The 21,641-nt window shown below is 32.4% G+C and overlaps 1 protein-coding gene across 13 annotated transcripts in view; it reads left to right on the plus strand.

Annotated features, from left to right (window-relative positions):
* LOC139497258 (regulating synaptic membrane exocytosis protein 2-like) overlaps positions 1-21,070 on the plus strand; it is a 63,888-nt gene extending 42,818 nt beyond the window's left edge. For 7 of the 13 annotated variants that reach the window (XM_071285431.1, XM_071285429.1, XM_071285430.1 and 4 more), the window contains 8 exons: positions 988-1,103; positions 3,585-3,851; positions 4,198-4,324; positions 7,668-7,906; positions 9,639-9,783; positions 13,295-13,512; positions 13,959-14,098; positions 14,744-16,011. In XM_071285431.1, coding sequence (XP_071141532.1) covers positions 988-1,103; positions 3,585-3,851; positions 4,198-4,324; positions 7,668-7,906; positions 9,639-9,783; positions 13,295-13,512; positions 13,959-14,098; positions 14,744-14,974 — 1,483 coding nt within the window. In that variant the 3' untranslated portion in view covers positions 14,975-16,011. Of the gene's footprint in view, positions 1-987; positions 1,104-3,584; positions 3,852-4,197; positions 4,325-7,667; positions 7,907-9,638; positions 9,784-13,294; positions 13,513-13,958; positions 14,099-14,743; positions 16,012-18,805 lie in introns of those variants that run through there. The other 6 variants (XM_071285427.1, XM_071285433.1, XM_071285438.1 and 3 more) reach the window with 4 other exon arrangements.
* Positions 21,071-21,641: the final 571 nt, after the last annotated feature.

The raw sequence follows: 21,641 nt of genomic DNA on the forward strand, positions 1-21,641 counted from the left end.
TTTACTTTATACCTGGTAATGTAAAAGCAAGGGGATGTTATATTGATTGCCAAAAAGATAACAATCCATCGGAGAACAAAAAAGAATATGGGTGTTAGCAACAATAGGTCACTGTACAGCCTTAAATGAGAAAATTCAAACTGTGTTATAGCTCATGAAAATACCAAATGAATTTACAAAATGTTAACAACATCAAACAAGAAAACCAACAGCCTGATATATTCTAAAACAATAAACGAAGAAAAACAAATATGGCAGAAAAAAAAACCAAAATCCAACATAGTACAGTCTCTGAAAGCTTATTTTGCATTTTTATGCCCCATTTATGGCATTATGTTTTCTGATCTGTGCGTCTGTTGTCGGTTCGATCATCCATTGGTTCATCTGTCCTACTTCAACTTAATTTTTTTGGTCCAGGAAGTTTTTGGTGAAGTTGAAGTCCAATCAACTTAAAACTTAGTATACATGTTCCGTATGATATGATCTTTCTAATTTTAATGCCAAATTAGAGTTTTTACCCCATTTTCACGGTCCACTGAACATAGAAAATGATAATGCGGATGGGGCATATGTGTACTGGGGACACATTCTTGTTACAAATTACCAAAAGTAGGCTGAAAAAAGCTAACCCTAAATGACATAATAAAGGTCACATTTGTACCATTGTTTTTTTAAAAGAGAAGGGGAGGCAACTCAACTGTGTTTAAAATAAAACCAAACCATTTATGACTATTTTATGACATTTTGTTTGACAATATCATGATCTCATGAAAATAGATTATTATAATATGGTAATGTCTTGGGCAAAACGTTGTTCTGGTAATCTGTAAAATTATATTTTAGCTTTGTGATATTTTTAAGCTTTTATTTTAATTGCAAGATCAGCACAAAATATAAACCCCTTGAAAAAATTTCCCACATCACACTTTGATCTTATGTTAATTTCACCTACACCTCAATATGAGCTTTACTTTCATCTTTTTATAGAACCTCAAGTTCACCAGTTCGGCTCGTTGGAACATCACCTTCCAGTACGCCATCACCCAAAAAACGTCAATTACCATCAATACCATTAGAGGCACAGCTCAGAAGTCGGGATAAAGGTAGGTCTTATTATAGTTTATAGGTTCTGTGGTGGTGTTAGAGGGGGGGGGGGGGGGGGTAAAGGTATTATTATAGTTTATAGGTTCTGTGGTGGTGTTAGAGGGGGGATAAAGGTATAATTATAGTTTATAGAGGTTCGTATTATAGTTTATAGGTTCTGTGGTGATATTAGAGAGGGGATACAGGTATTATTATAGAATTACAGATGTAATAAAAGGATTGTAATGTCAGGAAATTAACCAGTGTGGAAGAATCCAGTACACTAGCATTTTTTAAATTTGAAATTTACTGCTTATTTGCCAAATATCTAGACATCAAATATATTTTTTTTTGTATAATTTTGAAAATTCATTTAGGTTTTCAGAACTTTTTATTTTCATATTGTTGCAACATTTAAAATTTCAACCATGATCAGGGATGGTATACACAGCTAGAAACATGTTATTATTGAAGAATTCTGAATTATGACATATATATAAAGTTATAATGGAAATTAAACAACAAATTGATATATCTTTATATTATTAAGCATATTTGCAAAGTGAAGGTAGGAAATGGTTGCATTATTTTGAATATGATTTTTCACTGACATCTAAACAAAAGGTTTGCAATGAAGTTATCACATTTCAAAATCAAGCAATTTTTGTGTTTCTGCAAATTTTTTATGGAGAAAGGAATGTGTGGGGGATATTTTTTGTATGCAATTTTCAAATCCTACACTTAAATATTACTATCATGAATTTATTGTAAAAAGCATGTCATTCACTGCATATTTGAACTTTATTTCACATGCATCTTTGATGTGATGGATCCACACACACACACACACACAATTTATTAACAACAAACACTGACTAAACAGAATGACCAATTATTTAAACAAAGTAATAAAAGACAGCAGATACATCGGGCTAGAAAAGCTGTGTCAAAATATGTTTACTACAGTAAAACCTTTATAAACCGGCCGGCTACGGGACTATGAAAAAGGGCCGGTTTGGACAGTGAGCCGGTTTATTCAGGTTTCCGTTTTGACCGGAAGTTAATGACTTGTGACGTCCGACATTTTGCATGTAAAAGTTCTCTCTGATTGTAAATTATATCTGATAAATTAAAATACTTTCATTGTTTGCATTTGCATCATAATTGCTCGCGTTGTTTGGATTGTAAGACGAAAGTTTTGATTTACTCCCATGATCAATAATTTGAAATGTTGGAATGGCAGATTAAAAAGCCAGAATATTATGAAACGTAATTTCATCACTTTCGAAGCGTTGTCGTACAGTGTACAATATCCATTGATTGTTGTCATCCGGGTGTTTTTCATTATCAAGGTAATTTGTTTAGGGGTTCACAACAGGGAACCCAGGATTTCGAAATCATGATGTGAATTTCTTACTCCGCGATTTTAATTTGTTTATCCAAGTTTACTAAAACGTAAGTTCAATCCGAGATATATTCGGTGTGTCTTTTCGTTTAATTGACACATTTATAATGTTTAAATAAATAATACAGCTAACTACTGTACGATTGTAGGTTCACAGTTTGACACCCGACTAATTGAATATCAAATATGTTTTGATTGCATATCGATCATTAAAATTAATTAGACAAACCGGTTTTGACAGGTAATAATTAATGTAATTAAGAGTATTGGGACTTCATAATTAGACCGGAATTCGGAATACACAGGGTCCGGTTTACAAATCGTATTTTAACAAAGACTTTGAATGGAAAAATATGGGACTTTCATTTTCGGCCGGAATGGACAGGAAACCGGTTTATTCAGGGTCCGGTTTAATCAGGTTTGACTGTACTATAGGATTGATTTATTGATTGATTGATTGGTATTTAGCACCTATTTCAGCACTATTGTGCTATTTTGTAGAAGCCAGAGTGACAGGATAGAACTTATGGCCTTTGGTAGAAAAAATAATTATCCTAATTATCCTAATTAACTAAGATTGGTGATGAATGCATCTGCAACATGCTTGATTCCAACTCACAAATTCAGTGCTAACAGCAGGCCAGTGATAAAGTAGTAGTTTGACTACTTCTAGACCACTTGGCCACTGATGCTCCTGCTACTAAAGGAAGCTTGATATTGATGCTTGCATTTGGATGAATACTGCCACTAAAGAACACAAAAACTGTCTAGGGAGATTTGTATCTTATATCAACATTTTAAATGTCTAGGTGTTGGGAGTCCTTTCTAAAATTAAAAAAATAACTGGAGGACATCAAAAGGATAGTGAACTTAAGAAAAACTCCTTTAAAACTTTATCAAAAAAAAAGTGAATAGGGTTAAATCAATCAAACCAAATTTGTTTGAAGGGAAAAGTTTATCGATTCTAAAATTCAATTTGTTATAAAACATGTACTACAGATATTAAAAAAAATGTTGGTATTTCATACTTATTTGATATTATAAAATTATTTGTTTCATGGTTTTTGCTATGAACATACTCTTAATTCTCTTATAGATTTTTGGCTTAATTTTCCAGTGACACAGGACCTTGAAAAAAGAGCGCAGCAAATTCGCATGAGAATCAAACCATCACCTGGGTCCGATTCAGAATCTCGTAGGGGGCGCATTTCAGATTCAGAGGGTTACCGACCAGGACGTAACTCCAGCAGTCGCGATAGAACTAGGGGTTCATCCTATGACCGAGGAGATTTTTCCTATGAAAGGGAAAGAGGAAGAGAGTTTGCCAGAGTTCATCCTGGAGGTCACAGATCCAAACGAAAAGGTAGAGAAATTTATTTTTTGATTTAGTATTTTTTGTATATGAGTGTTCTACCCTAACAATTATAAACAATGTTAATCAATACTATGAATTGAAGAATATGTTGGGTATGCAACAATGATATAGCAATATTCAGGGATTCAATCGTTGAACAATGGACAAATCTGAAAATGCTGTTTTTACATAACGTAATCAAAATTTAAAATGTGCTGTTTTTTTTGGTTTTTTTTTAAACCTTTCTGATTTCAGTTTCGGTAATAATAGAATTAAACTATGAACATGATGGACCAATTCAAAATTACAGTATACTATATATTACGTAAAATTAAAAATGTTTTTTCCTTTTCAGAATTCAGTCCTGAAATTGATGATATCGGCAGTGATGCATCTGAAACTAGTGATATGTCTGAAGTTTCAAAAGTCAGTATTAACAGTTACATGTCTACACAGTCAGAAAGACCACAAAGAAAATTCAGGTAACATTTAAAATTTCATTTTGTGAACTTCTATCTTTTTAAAAACAAAAATACAAATTTTGTTGTGGATAAAAGCTTAGTTTTGTATTGTTTCAATCTATTAAATTGTATCTGAAAACTGCTGTATTCTTGCAAGTCTGATTATTTTTCAGTGGTAGACCAAAAGAAAAAAGTTTTCAAAGTTAAATTCAAAGTCATCAGAAAAAATGTCTAAAACAAAAGTTATACATAATGTATCATAATGTTTAAATATTAGGGTGCATTATGTTTCTGTTCTTGTTTGTCTGTCTGTTGCCCAATTGTTTCTCCATAGGCTGTAATAGTAAAGTTTTTTTCTCTAGCTCAGTCCATATCGTAAACTTTGGTATGTATGATGGCTTGTGAATTGTTTCTCCATAGGCTGTAATAGTAACGTTTTCTTCTCTAGCTCAGTCCATATCGTAAACTTAAGTATGTATGATGGTTAGACATTTTCACGTATGTGGTTATATTTCAGGGTACTAAGTGTGATTAATTTTTCTGTAAATTAGAATTCCTCAATTAGTGGCGCAGATGTTCATTAGTCTAACTGTCAGGCAGTCACATATCAGGTTAAGGAAGTTTTATAGTATGAGGTTGTGATTATATCAACTTGAAACTGTGTACACATGATCATTATGGTGTCAATATATGACAAGTTATGCTTTGGTCTTTAGAACTGTGTACACATGATCATTATGGTGTCAATATATGACAAGTTATGCTTTGGTCTTTAGAACTGTGTACACATGATCTTTATGGTGTCAATATATGACAAGTTATGCTTTGGTCTTTAGAACTGTGTACACATGATCATTGTGGTGTCCATATATGACAAGTTATCCTTTGGTCTTTAGAACTGTAAACACATGACCATTATGGTGTCAATATATGACAAGTTATGCTTTGGTCTTTAGAACTATGTACACATGATCATTATGGTGTCAATATATGACAAGTTATGCTTTGGTCTTTAGAACTGTGTACACATGATCATTATGGTGTCAATATATGACAAGTTATGCTTTGGTCTTTAGAACTGTGTACACATGATCATTATGGTGTCAATATATGACAAGTTATGCTTTGGTCTTTAGAACTGTGTACACATGATCATTATGGTGTCAATATATGACAAGTTATGCCTTGGTCTTTAGAACTGTGTACACATGATCATTATGGTGTCAATATATGACAAGTTATGCCTTGGTCTTTAGAACTGTGTACACATGATCATTATGGTGTCAATATATGACAAGTTATGCCTTGGTCTTTAGAACTGTGTACACATGATCATTATGGTGTCAATATATGACAAGTTATGCTTTGGTCTTTAGAACTGTGTACACATGATCATTATGGTGTCAATATATGACAAGTTATGCTTTGGTCTTTAGAACTGTGTACACATGATCATTATGGTGTCAATATATGACAAGTTATGCTTTGGTCTTTAGAACTGTGTACACATGATCATTATGGTGTCAATATATGACAAGTTATGCTTTGGTCTTTAGAACTGTGTACACATGATCATTATGGTGTCAATATATGACAAGTTATGCTTTGGTCTTTAGAACTGTAAACACATGATCATTGTGGTGTCAATATATGACAAGTTATGCTTTGGTCTTTAGAACTGTGTACACATGATCATTGTGGTGTCAATATATGACAAGTTATGCTTTGGTCTTTAGAACTGTAAACACATGATCATTGTGGTGTCAATATATGACAAGTTATGCTTTGGTCATTAGAACTGTGTACACATGATCATTATGGTGTCAATATATGACAAGTTATGCTTTGGTCTTTAGAACTGTGTACACATGATCATTGTGGTGTCAATATATGACAAGTTATGCTTTGGTCTTTAGAACTGTGTACACATGATCATTATGGTGTCAATATATGACAAGTTATGCTTTGGTCTTTAGAACTGTGGACACATGATCATTATGGTGTCAATATATGACAAGTTATGCTTTGGTCTTTAGAACTGTGTACACATGATCATTATGGTGTCAATATATGACAAGTTATGCTTTGGTCTTTAGAACTGTGTACACATGATCATTATGGTGTCAATATATGGCAAGTTATGCTTTGGTCTTTAGAACTGTGTACACATGATCATTATGGTGTCAATATATGACAAGTTATGCTTTGGTCTTTAGAACTGTGTACACATGATCATTATGGTGTCAATATATGACAAGTTATGCTTTGGTCTTTAGAACTGTGTACACATGATCATTATGGTGTCAATATATGACAAGTTATGCTTTGGTCTTTAGAACTGTAAACACATGATCATTATGGTGTCAATATATGACAAGTTATGCTTTGGTCTTTAGAACTGTGTACACATGATCATTATGGTGTCAATATATTACAAGTTATGCTTTGGTCTTTAGAACTGTGTACACATGATCATTATGGGGTCAATATATGACAAGTTATGCTTTGGTCTTTAGATCTTCTTACTCTTTTGTCATTGAATTACTTAAGGGCATACAATACAGTTTTGGTCCCGTATTTAAAGTTTGATGAACATTTCCATATAGGCTTTTTTTTGCCTGATTAAATCAAATATGTAATAGAAAATATACCTTCATGTGCTACTTTTTTTAGTTAAATGAGGTCGAAATTTTGTATATTTACTCAAAATTTGGATTTGTGGCCGTATTTTTACTTTCGAAAGAAAGCCATAACTTTTTTGTTTTAAAAGATAAGCACAAATTGTTTTTGTTAAATAATTATTAATTTCTATATTTGATAAGTATTCTAAAAATTTATGCATTTTTTATTCAGAAATAACTCATATTGGTCCACATAATCTCCCTGCAAAATGAAACAAAAAGTTGTTTTAAAAAATAGGGGTCCATGCACTTGTTTTCAAATTAAATCAGTTTGAATGATAAAAAAGGCAACAGTAGTATACCGTTGTTCAAAACTCATAAATCTATGGACAAAAAACAAAATCAGGGTAACAAACTAAAACTGAGGAAAACGCATTAAATATTAGAGAACACTGACACAACATTAAAATGTAACACACACAGCAACGGACTAAGCATTAGACAAAATCCAAAAATCAGTCGAAAAATGCATCTTTTCCCGATATGTCACAGTTTGACGTCGTGAAAATAACATTTTACGTTAGCAACGTCATTACCTCCCCTGTAACTGTATCCTATTCCCTTAATATATGAGAAGTTCATGTTGACCATGACCACAATTCTAAGTATTCTTAGAATTATACTATGACCTGATATAACATACAGTCCTTTTTAAAATGAAAGAATTATCAATATATTTTTAGTGAATTTACCCAAAAGATGGAGAGTAAGTCTACCACAATGCAGCGACGACAACAGGTAGCCAGGTCTGGTAGTAATGATGGTCAAGGAGGATATGAAAAGTCAGATGGCAGTTTGTCAGACTCTGCTTTAAGTGCACCAGTCACTGAAGGTCGATCAAGGAGAAGAACAAGTATTAGTAATAAGATGGCTAACTTTGTCAATCTACCGTGGAAAAGTAATAGTGCTACTCAGCTGGCAGGTATGATATATCCTTAAGGCTGTTTATAAATATAAATTGATAGTGGTGGGGGCATGGGAGGCAGTCAAATAATTAGAGTGGGTGTTTGTTTTTTCTACGAATTTTCCCCCCAAAATTTTAAAAGTTTTAATTACGCAGCAGAGGGGGCATTAAGTTTTACCATTGTCAGTCTTTACATACTTACATAAGTATGTCCCAAAGTTGGATTCTGTTCTCTAACTTTAGTTTGCCTCAACCAAATGTTATGAAACTTATACACAATGTTTATTACCACTCAACACAGATCAAATTTGAATTTTGTTTGGTGTCACTTTTACTGTTCTAGAGTTATGCCCCTCTACAAATGGTTATATTGACTATTTTTGTTGTTTCCATTCTCTAACTTAAGTTTGCCTCAACCAAATGTTATGAAAATTATACACAATGCTTATTACAAAAAAATATACAGATTGAGTTTGAATTTTGGTGCTGTCACTTTTACTGTTCTAGAGTTGTGCTCTTTACAAACACATTTTTTTCCATTTTTTTTTCTTAAAATATTAATCAAGCAATTTTCAAAATACAACTACAATCAATGCTTTATACAATTCAATGTTTAATTTTGTCTTAGCTTCCACTGATGATTAAAGCAGTTTTGAACCTTTTTTTTCAAAAAATATTTTAAAGTCTTCTTTGAAAATTAGAGTTATCTTTCTTTGTCCAGAATGGTAGTTGAATCAACTACAACCAATGCTTTATACAATGCAATATTCAACTTTACTTCATAATGATAAATTGGAGCAATCTTTACCATTCAGTGCTTACAAGCACAGTGATTACTTTGGTTATACTCTTTTACAAATGAAAAAAAATTGTTTTGTTTTGGTTCTTTAACTTGAGTTTGTAATAAAATGTATATATTATGCTTTTTACCACAAAACTGAGTCTAAGTTCAATTTTTGGAAGTGTCACTTTTAAAGTTCTTGAGGTATGTCCCTTTACAGCCTTATATGCTAGCGGGGACATCATCTGTGACCCCATTTATTTAGAGCCGTGGTGTAGTGGTTAGTGCATCGAACTACTAACACAAAGGTTCCTGGTTCGATTTCTGTCTGGGATGAAAATTTCAGGGACTGAATTTTCGTCTCTTCCTTGACACCATTTGTGAGTATGGTCTTGAGGAAACGATGATAGTCCGTCGGAAGGGGACAATAAATGGCTGACCCGTGTTAAGAGAGAGCCATATCTCTGGTATGTTAAAGACACCCTTGTAAATTTCGAAAAAGAGCAGGCTTATGCCGCTACAAGGCAGCACTCACACCCGCAAAGTGGAAAGGGATTAATATAAGTTGCAAAACTTGTTTCCCAATTCCCAATCCACTATAAATAAATATGTTTAAACTAAACTAAATTTATTTAAGGCATTTTTGCATCCAATTCCCTAGAATGCTCACTGGATGACATAGCAACACTAGGTGTCAATCCTGTTGTTTGTTTTGTTTCAAAACAGTCATATTATCCAGGTTTGGCTGTTTCTTTTAGAATATCAGTGAAAGGGACCATGCCTAATGGATCAATGTGATTAAAAATTTATAAAAAAGTGTCAGTGATTTTTATGGCAAAACAATTTTCCCTAACACAGGCACACTTTTCAAGACTTAGAGGTGACTATATAGAAATAAATTCTGCAAAATAAGCCCTGAAATTGGAAAAAAAAAAATGTTTTAACTACATAAATTACTTTTTATTTCAGAGAGTAAAAAGAGAAGTAGTGTACAAAGAAGTGAGGAAGTACGAACCTCTGGTGATATCCACCTCTCTAACAGAATATCAAAACAGGCCAGTAAAGAGTCTACCGATGGCAGTATAGGGAGCATTAGTAGTGATTCTGGTAGTGTGTAAGTATTCATTAGACAGACCCATCCTCCTCATATAAAACAGGCCAGTAAAGAGTCTACCGATGGCAGTATAGAGAGCATTAGTAGTGATTCTGATAGTGTGTAAGTATTCATTAGACAGACCCCTCCCCTCATATAAAACAGGCCAGTAAAGATTCTACTGATGGCAGTATAGGGAGCATTAGTAGTGATTCTGGTAGTGTGTAAGTATTCATTAGACATACCCCTCCCCCTCATATAAAACAGGCCAGTAAAGAATCTACCGATGGCAGTATAGAGAGCATTAGTAGTGATTCTGATAGTGTGTAAGTATTCATTAGACAGACCCCTCCTCCTCATATAAAACAGGCCAGTAAAGAGTCTACCGATGGCAGTATAGGGAGCATTAGTTGTGATTCTGGTAGTGTGTAAGTATTCATTAGACAGACCCCTCCCCCTCATATAAAACAGGCCAGTAAAGAATCTACGGAAGGCAGTATAGGGAGCATTATTAGTGATTCTGGTAGTGTGTAAAGTATTCATTAGACAGACCCCTCCCCTCATATAAAACAGGCCAGTAAAGAATCTACCGATGGCATTATAAAGAGCATTAGTAGTGATTCTGATAGTGTGTAAGTATTCATTAGACAGACCCCTCTCCCTCGTATAAAACAGGCCAGTAAAGAATCTATGGATGGCAGTATAGGGAGCATTAGTAGTGATTCTGGTAGTGTGTAAGTATTCATTAGACAGACCCCTCCTCCTCATATAAAACAGGCCAGTAAAGAATCTATGGATGGCAGTATAATGAGCATTAGTAGTGATTCTGGTAGTGTTTGAGTATTCATTAGACAGACCCCTCCCCCTCATATAAAACAGACCAGTAAAGAGTCTACCTATGACAGTATAGGGAGCATTAGAAGGAATTCTGGTAGTGTGTAAAGTATTCATTAGACAGACCCCCTCCCCCTCATATAAAACAGGCCAGTAAAGAATCTACGGATGGCAGTATAGGGAGCATTAGTAGTGATTCTGGTAGTGTGTAAGTATTCATTGGACAGGCCCCTCCCCCTCATATAAATCAGGCCAGTAAAGAATCTACAAATGGCAGTATAGGGAGCATTAGTAGTGATTCTGATAGTTTGTAAGTATTCATTAGACAGACTCCCCTCCTCACACAAAGTAGGCCAGATAAAAACCTATGGATAGATTTAAGAAGATGTGGTATAAATGCCAATGAGACAAGTCTCCATCCAAGTCCCTATATAAAATACTGTGGATTCATTTATTTTTGTGGGTACCAATTTTTGTGGATTTAGTAAAAACTTGCATTTTCGTGGATATTTGATTTCGAGGTTTTTCAAAAGTCTGCATAAATTCTCTATACAAAACTTGTAATCCTTTGGATATTTTCATACATGGTTCCTGGATTACCATAAATTCCATGAAATTTGGTATCCTACGAATAATGAAGAATGTACAGTTTAAATATACAGTGTGTTAGTAGTCATATTGCCTCTCTTCTAAGCCTACACCCAACAGATGATAGAATAGGGAACATTGGTAGTGTGTTAGTAGTCATATTACCTCTCTGCTAAGTCTACACCCAACAGATGATAGAATAGGGAACATTGGTAGTGTGTTAGTAGTCATATTACCTCTCTGCTAAGTCTACACCCAACAGATGATAGAATAGGGAACATTGGTAGTGTGTTAGTAGTCATATTACCTCTCTGCTAAGTCTACACCCAACAGATGATAGAATAGGGAACATTGGTAGTGTGTTAGTAGTCATATTACCTCTCTTCTAAGTCTACACCCAACAGATGATAGAATAGGGAACATTGGTAGTGTGTTAGTAGTCATATTACCTCTCTTCTAAGTCTACACCCAACAGATGATAGAATAGGGAACATTGGTAGTGTGTTAGTAGTCATATTACCTCTCTTCTAAGTCTACACCCAACAGATGATAGAATAGGGAACATTGGTAGTGTGTTAGTAGTCATATTACCTCTCTTCTAAGTCTACACCCAACAGATGATAGAATAGGGAACATTGGTAGTGTGTTAGTAGTCATATTACCTCTCTGCTAAGTCTACACCCAACAGATGATAGAATAGGGAACATTGGTAGTGTGTTAGTAGTCATATTACCTCTCTGCTAAGTCTACACCCAACAGATGATAGAATAGGGAACATTGGTAGTGTGTTAGTAGTCATATTACCTCTCTTCTAAGTCTACACCCAACAGATGATAGAATAGGGAACATTGGTAGTGTGTTAGTAGTCATATTACCTCTCTTCTAAGCCTACACCCAACAGATGATAGAAAAGACATAGTCTCTTTACTTGCCTATTGTGGGTGGCCTGGGAAAAGGGAGGTTTAAATGACTGATGTTCACAAAAGGCAAATAAAGAGACTATGTGTACAAAGACACACTTGATCAAAAGTAGTGATTTTCTCAACATTTAAGTCTAAAAAATTTAGAGCATCATTACTGTGGATTTATAATTATTCGTTGGATATCAATTTTCATGGATTTTCTGGGTACAGAGAAACATCTAATTTAAATGTTCAACAAATTAGAAAATTTGATGAATGATTATTTGCAGACTATAGGAAAACCACGAAATCAAATATCCACAAACATGCAAGTTTACCTCAATCCATGGAAATTTGTACACACGAAAAATAATTGAATTCACGGTATTTATTTTTGAAGTGTGTTTGAATGACCATTAAGCACGATTTTATAGTAGATGTATACTTATTTTCAATGAAAATATCTATAATACTAAAATTACGAGGTCCAATTTGTCAGCCGTCATCACGTAAAAACGACGAATCACAGATTTCAACTTTATATATAACTAATATAGTACAAAGGTGTAGATTAAAAATTACACCACTCCAGGCCCTTTTGTTTTCCACGTAATTAATATTGCCAATAATTAAGAAGTTCCGGGTCGAGTCCGCTACCGATACCAATAGTATATTCACCTGTTACCTATTACCTTATCTGTACGTTCCGCATCTGACAGGCGCACCACCAAACGTTGTATTCAGGATTAATATGCTATATACACTGGTCATAACCACAGGGTTGACACTACTAAATTGTCAAATTGTTACCTATTGTAGTATTTTAATCAGTAAGACTTTCTAAGATAACAATACGAATACTAAAAATCTGACTAAAAATAAGGCGTATAGGTACAGTTTTCAATTTGTTAGTGGGCATGACGTAAAATAGCGAAGCAAAGAATTCAACTTTATTTATAACTTATATAGGACAATTCTGTTGATTAAAAAATACTCCATTCCAGGACCTTTTGTTTTCCAAATAATTAATATTATTGTTTCAGTTCGACGGGTTCAAACAGAAAGACTTGAAAGCAGAGAAAAACTGTGTATCTTATAATCGGCATGACTTTATCAGATGACAATACTAATACTAAAATAACGGGTGTGTTCTAGTGTGTACTAAATGTACTGAATATTACTACAACAGACTACTTATACTTTTTCAGTGTATGGTTGCCTACAGGGATGAGATTAGGACCAGAGGGACAGTTTGGAGAGTTTATTGAAGGTCTGGGTCCTGCCCAGCTAGTTGGCAGACAGGTATTAGGATCACCCTGTCTAGGAGAGATACAGTTAGGCCTGTATGATAGGAAAGGCCACCTTGAGGTGGAAGTTATAAGGGCTCGTGGATTGATGTCAAAGCAAGGAGCAAAGATATTACCAGGTAAAAGATATACATCTCTTTAGCCTGTTTTATATGGGAATCAGTTCTGTATGCAGGATTTTGAATAAAGGATTGGGCAACAAGACAATTTTGGTAGAAGTTATTGCAAAAAGTTTCTGTTTGTAGAAGAAGGATTTATTTCATAAAGTTGATAAACTAATAAAATATTAATTACAAAGTGTCAACTTTTGACAATAGCATTTCTTCTGTAGGCTAAATTTATTTTTAATGCAAACTTAGTTATTAATTCTTAGTTATTTATTTATCATAAACTTGAATAAAAAAAATGACATCTGCATAGCAATTTGCAAAAACTGAAGTTTCAAAGCTAGATAAACTTTTATTCAGTCTTTGTTTGAACAGGGGAACTAGATTATCAATGGTAATTTCCATAAGTAAAATTTGATAGTTTATATAAAGTTTTGACTTTTCCTTTTTTATTTCAGCCCCCTATGTAAAAGTATATTTGATAGATGGCAAGAACTGTATAGAAAAACAGAAGACAATAGTGGCTAGAAGGACCCTTGACCCTCTATACCAACAACAGTTAGTGTTTACAGAACAGTATATTGGAAAGATTTTACAGGTAAGATTTTACTTGTGTCTCAACATAATATGCTTCTACCAATCAGGAATTCCTTGATTGATTGGAAAAAGGAACTTGTTTCTTTGGAATAACTTGAGAACTTCAACAAGTGTTTCTTTCAAATTTTAAGATTGAGAATGGAAATGGGGATTGTATCAAAGGGAAGACAACCTGACCAAAAGGCAGAAAAAGCTAAAGGCCACCAATTTGTCCTCCGCACCAGGAGGCGTGCTTCAGCTTACCCCTAAACAAAAATGTGTACTAGTTTAGTTATAATAGACGTCATACTTAACTCCGAAATATATAAATGAATAAAATTACAAATCATACAAGACTCCTGACTTGGGACAGCCGCATGTTGTTTATGATAATAAAATACAGGTATATATTTCGATAATGATGATTTTCAATTCTATCCTTCTGTCTGTCTGTAACATTTTTTTGTAACATAATATTCACAATAGCTACCACTCCTAGATTCTTTATTTATCCATGGCGCTGTGCTTCATCTGGTTATGCTAAATGGTTTGACATATTTGTCCTTGATGTTTAGATGCCAAAAATTATATTTTGATCTTGGGTATAGTAAGTGAGAAAATCTTCACATAACACCATGTTAATGTGTGTGTATTTTCTAATTTATAGGTCACTGTGTGGGGAGATTATGGCAGAATGGACCGTAAAGTGTTCATGGGAGTGGCACAAATTCTACTGGACCACTTAGACTTAACAAACATTGTGATTGGCTGGTACAAGTTGTTTACTAGCTCCTCATTGGTTGGTCATCACTCATCAACATCAACGTTAGGACATTCACGTAAAGGCTCAACTACTTCACTCGACAGTGGATATAATAATAATAATCTGCGATCGTAGTATTTATACATATTAGAAATTTCCCTTTTTTACTTATACAACATAATTCAAATTTAGACTTTATACGTAACTGTTGATTATCATCAAGCATTATATATACTAATCTTTCATCACCATGTCACATGTGTTAACGTGATCAACTTTTAAATCTAAATACTGTGGATTCATTTTGTTTTCGTAGGACCAGTTTACTGGATCAGGAAAAATTGTAGTATGTGGATACTTAATTTCGTGGTTTCTTAACTTTTTTTAATACAAGCCATAATAGCTTGCTGTTTGGTGTGAGCAAGGTCTCTGTGTTGAAGGATGTACTTTGACATTTTATAGTTTACATTTGACAAATTGTGACTTGAATTGAGAGTTTTCTCATTGGCACTCATTCCACTTCTTCTCATATCTACTAAGGATGTACTTAGGTGAAATTAAAAAAATCTTGAATTATAAATTGATACTATGTCAGAAAGTAAAATTGAGAATGGAAATAGGGAATGTGTCAAAGAGACAACAACCTGACCATAGAGCAGACAATGAGAAAAGCATTAATTAAGGCAGAAAATTAGTTAAAACATATGAATTGATTATGCCAGGCGCTCAATCCTTTTCGAGATATTTTGTTTAAATTGGCGGGATATGACTGATTTGGTTTAACTTTTACCATATATTTTTTTGGGGTCTCAAATCAAAAGAAAAGAAATTAAGCATCTGCTTAATTTTGGGAAAATGCCCTTTTATGAGCTATTGAATTCTTATATATGGAAATGCTATGGGCAACATATTTTACCCTGTATCTTAGGAGAAAAATCAAGGAATCTGAACATCTGACAAAAAATCCTAAAAAAGTACATCCTTAAGTGACTTTAACAATATAGGAAATTTGATCTGAAAACTTGAATTTGATGTTTACCTATACCCATGAAGTTATGTGCCACACTTATAATAATAAATACACAGTTACAGGTAGTTTTAATGTTTTTATTTATTTATTGTTTTACATTCAACCTTTTCTTTGGCTTATGTATCTTTGATTAATATTTTTTTTTAAATAATTTTCACAGAAAGGATTTTCATTTACTTGAGCCTTAAACTTTTTTTAATCACTGCTTGAGATGTCGAAAGTTATGCAATTTCACATAATTCTATGATTAGCTCTAAGCACATTGTACCTTTTAAAATTTATACACATTTTAATTCCTATTATTTGTTCTATTTTGGACATTTTTGTGGCATTACAAGCTTAAGCAATTACTTAAATACGTAAATGAATATATATTGTATGTAGGGCTTTTTTAGACATGAATGGGGATACTGTGGATTTATTTTTTTTCGGGGGGGGGGGGGGGGGGGGTACCAATTTTCATGGATTGAGGAAAACTTGCATATTTGTGGATATTTAAGTTCATGGTTTTTGGAAAAGTTTGCATACATTTCTGTAGAAAATTTGTGTTTCATTGAATATTTAAATTTGTTGTTCCCCTGTTTCACCCACAAAATCAACAAAAATTAGTATCCATATTAATGAATCCACAGTATATGTAGATGCTATATCAAAGAATATTTGATGGATGGGGACTTTGAAAATAAGACTTCAGAAAGAAAGACCTAGTATAGTACAAACTGACATCCTGAAATGTTTAGTATTAAGGGATGGGAGAAAAGGTTAGAGAACTATCAGGCAAAACAGAGATTTTATTATGATTATTAGGATTATGCACAATTTAGAAAAAAATTGTGTTCAAAGAACAGAACTCTGTATCAGTTTGCCTAGACAGAACTCTGTATCAGTTGGCCTGTGAAGGAAACTAACTTTTGTGCATAGTTTAATGAAACAAATAGCCCTCTGACCCAACAAGACTATGTTTTTTTATTAGCTCATATGAAAAAAATCTTTTTCATACATTTGCATTGTCACTTTCTTACAAATCTAATTATTTCATGATTTTTGGTGTTTTTTTTTAATCTGAGACATGTTTGAAATTAGAAATTAGGATCGGTATCAATAGTTATAGTATTATTACAGTGCATTGTGGAAAATGCTGGAGGAATGATAACTTGGTTCACTTGAGGAGACTTGATGGTACAAACATTTCAACAAAAATTTAAACATTTGTTTTTACATTAGAAATTTTATTTATTACACTATTAGATGTTACATTATGATATGGTACAAAAATCAACCAAAACAATCAATTTGTTTTGTATCCAGATGACTTAAAATGTTTTTATCATTGAAAACACTCCAAATTATCTCCCTTTGGTGCAAAAATGAATTGAAGAATAAGTTGAACTTTCTATGTCACATATATAGTCCTTGAAAGTTGACTTGAAGATTATAGAATAGATTAAATTCTAATATAGTATAACGAATATAAAATATTTATCAAATAACCACAAACTCTCACATGGGAGACGCCACTTGCAGAGACAAGAGCACATTTTATTATTCGTATTTGTATAATGAAATCAATGTTTTTGTGCAAATACACTGAACATTCTTAGCTGGTACTAGTTACCGCATACTAAAGGTCAACAAATCTGAAAATAAATAAAATAAAATTGTTATATTATTTAAATGGAAAAGTGCTACTGGTCACTTTAACTGCAATGGCTTGAATGACTTTAAACTACCTGAATTCACTTTGTGACTCGTGCATTAAACTTTAAACCCCATTCAAACCGACCTGACTATAAATAACTAAACATGTGTTAACTATAAACACTCTTACATGTTTGACTTACAATTCAATTACAAATTTGAAAACATTGAAAACCAAAAATATCTAAAACCTATCTATTCTGTAGCTAAGGATATTGTATCAAAAATCATGATTTTTTTTCTTAAACCTCAATATATTTCTCCATAACACTTCTGATGCATTGAAAGTTGGTTGACACTTTTGTAGTTCTTGAGTTACTATTTTTCCAAAAATATTGAAACAAAGCTGTTGTTTAACATTCAGCTGTTCATTTGATAAAATATTTCATACACTACAATCAATTGATGTGTACAAGAAGAAAACAAATTGTTGAGTGGGAAACAATTTTTACATGTCAATCTGCGACAATCTGGGTTCAGTTGTTGATAAATAGTTTTAAACCAATGAAGTTCAAGAATTAACCATGTAACTATAATATTCAGTGACAATCATTTGAGAATCTACTTGGAATAATGATAATCCCCTCCTCTTTGTTTTTGGGTTTAAGATGCATTTTTACAGTCAAAGACTACATGTGGTTTGCTTGATAGTTTTCTATTTTCCAAACTTATATTACTAGTTTGAGATAGACAAAACATAGTGCACTGATAACAACATTCTATTCATTCAATAGATATACACTCAGATATTCAAGTTATAATTGTAGTTGAACCAACTAAATTATTATCTCCAGATCATTGAACCAACTATAATTTTATCTCAAGATCAAATTATTGCCTTCCAATGCATATTACATTTTTAGTTAGATGCTCAATAAAAGCAATTTTTACTCTTCAGCACTATCAAGCACAGTGATTAGTTTATTTTGCTATTATAAGTACAGGAAGAAGGAGAATAACTCAGAAGAACACATTTTTGCATATCTTAAAAAAACCATGACACAATATACACCATGTGGAATAGAATATTGACACATTTCGGTTATTATATATATTTTAACTTGAAGTATAAGTAGGAATATAATTCTCTTAAAAACATTGCACTGATAGACAATTTAAATTGACTAGATAGATAAACTTTGAAGTTTCTTCTATAATTAACTTATTATTTTAAGATGTGACTTTTCTGATCAAGAATTATTCCCCTTAGTTTTAATTGGGTGTTTCTTTTATTTCAGGATGATAGTAAATGTTCCACCTGACAGAATCTTTTTTGAATTTAAACACAATGTCATGGACCATAATATAAAGGTCAAGTGGACCATAATATAAAGGTCAAGATTGATTTTGACGGTGGACATTTACCCATTCAAGAATTATACTACAGTTTGGGGGTATCTATACTATATAAACTCGATATACATCAATACTTTGTCTTTTTAAACATAATACATATATATAAACACTCATTTTCTAAGCAAGCTATATGATTGTGTCTGGTATTATTTTTTATGTCAAGTGAGTCACTTCATAGTGTAATGTATATTTTTATCCTTGTTTGTTTTATTCTATCATTTCATTCTTTCCAAATAAATGGACATAGGTCTGAATGAATTAAAATAAAATACTAACATCTTTGATTTGTTCCGTAATTTCTACAATACTTCACTGCCAATGCATATGCATATTTAACTTAAAATTTCCTGATAAGCAAAAGCAATCTATTCTACAGTGCTTGATAGCACTTTGTTTAGTTAGTTTTACTATTATGAGGACTCAATGAAATGTGGCATAACTCTGTCGACACAACCCAAAAGAACACAATTTTGCATTATGCAGCATATTTAAAAGAAAGCATGTCAAATTTTCCTTAAAAATTATTACAGAAACATATTGCATATGTGTGGCTTGTGATAATCAAGCTTTGATATTAAAACCTTTCAGAATATTAGCATTCCCCTTCAACTGGAACTAATTTTGACAGTTCTCTTTGTGTTTTACAAATTGATTTCATACTTAATTTAAAAAAGGGATTGAACATTTGGTCTAAATTTTGTTATTTTTATAATTTATAGCTGCAGATTCCTAAAATTTTACAATATATAAGGAATATGATTTGTCAAATTCTACCATACAATATTTATAGTTAATAGAGATTTTGAATTGAAGCTAGAACTAGAATAAGCAAAAGTAGAAAGCTGAACCTGACTGTTTAGAACTCCTGCACAATGTGTTATCACTTGGGGGGGAGGGGGGCTAAATATTTTTTACATAAGGGCTTTGTACAGGAGTGAAATCTTGGCACAAACACACATACACACATGGTGACAAAATAATATTTTAAATTAATCCTAAATATAAAGACAAAAACAATATTGAATTATCTGAATTATAACACTGCTGATGGTCATAACTTGGTATATCATTAAATGTTATATGGTAACATGCATTTCAATTGCAGAAAAAATATTGTATCGTTGTTAGGAAATATGAGATATTTTCACTAGAAATAAGGAAAACACTTTGTTATGCCTACATGCTACTCCTTTTTCTAATCTTTTTCACACATTTGATTTACTTACTACAGGGGTTTTGATAACCTTGACTAACCATGAGGGTTATTTTCTAACAATGCACATCATTTGCCTATGCAGAATCTAATGCATTCTGTGTAATATTTTCAAAAACGTACACCAAAAATTTGTGATTGGTTTAAAATGTTCTAAACAATGGAAATTCAACCAATGACATCAGGTTCTTTTCTTTTTGGTGTACGAACAATGAGATTAGCCACAGTCCTTTAGATTCTGAAAAGGTGAATTGTATTTATACTTGCATCCTGCTGGTTTTTTGTGAACACATGGTCATTAAAAGTATGGATGCCTTATTTAAATAATGATGTTATTCTCCATTGCACATTTGTTCATTTTGCTTGGACTGTCTCAAAATGTCTTTTGTTACTTACATTGTATATTGTTATGAGAGAGATGTGTGAAATCAAAATGAAACTTTTTAGAATTTATTAATGTTTTCTCTGTATACGTTATATTACATAGTCATCTTTCTTAAGTAGTTTGGGTAGTATTCTTTACAAACTCAGATCATGATTTTAATGAAAACAAATATCTATCAGCCGACAACTTAAATAAAAATGTCACATTTTGAAACAGTCCACACTACTAATTATATAGCTAGCTCTAAATAGTGATACTTGTTAAATTTAAATGTGAAATGCAATTATAGTGTTTTTATTCTGTAGAATAAATGTTCATGATGTTATTATTTTAAGTTATCACATGACTTTTTATAAAGGTCACATGGGTTGTTTTTGCTGATTTGTTGAGTGTTTGTAATGAATGTGATATGTTTTCATGTTAAAAAGCACCTCAGTGAGAAAGTTGTTTTGTTTTTAGATATTTATTAATCTTTGTGTACATTTATTAACTTGTAGTTCTTACTTCAAGAATTAATATACATATTAAAATCTTGATAACATCACTAAACAATTGTTGCAGTTATTATTTACTGATCCCAGATAACTTGTGGACAAGTAATTAAGAGAGTTACCTCCTTAGTAACACTCAATTCATTTAGAATTGGAAAGTTAATAACCAGTTTAATCTCTTGTAGGGTTATTTTCAATCGGAATTAAATACCTTTCTTATGATTTTTTTTTAAAAGAGCCCTCATATGACAACCTGCAAGAAATGATAAAATTCATCATCGTTTACAATATGCATAACCTATTTAAGATGCCAACAGTTGAATCAGTTTTATAATTGTATAAGAAAAAAGTAAAGCAGTATACTTATTATTTAGCAACATCAAAATGTAAATAGTCTTCCCAGTAAAAATGTCAAAATTAACAAGAAACTGTTGTAAATTAAGTTACAGCTACTATTATATATACTATTTTTACTTCAACTAGAATTAATGGAGTAAATCGTCTGTCAAATCATGATTGGAGTTAGTGTATTTTTATGAGTTTTACATTGTAAATATAATTGTTATATTTTTCGTTTTTCCTTAGATCATAAAAATTATAAAATATAAAAAGACACTTTAAACCACAAC

Source organism: Mytilus edulis, chromosome 12 (genome assembly GCF_963676685.1).
Source record: "Mytilus edulis chromosome 12, xbMytEdul2.2, whole genome shotgun sequence".
Lineage (NCBI taxonomy): Eukaryota > Metazoa > Mollusca > Bivalvia > Mytilida > Mytilidae > Mytilus > Mytilus edulis.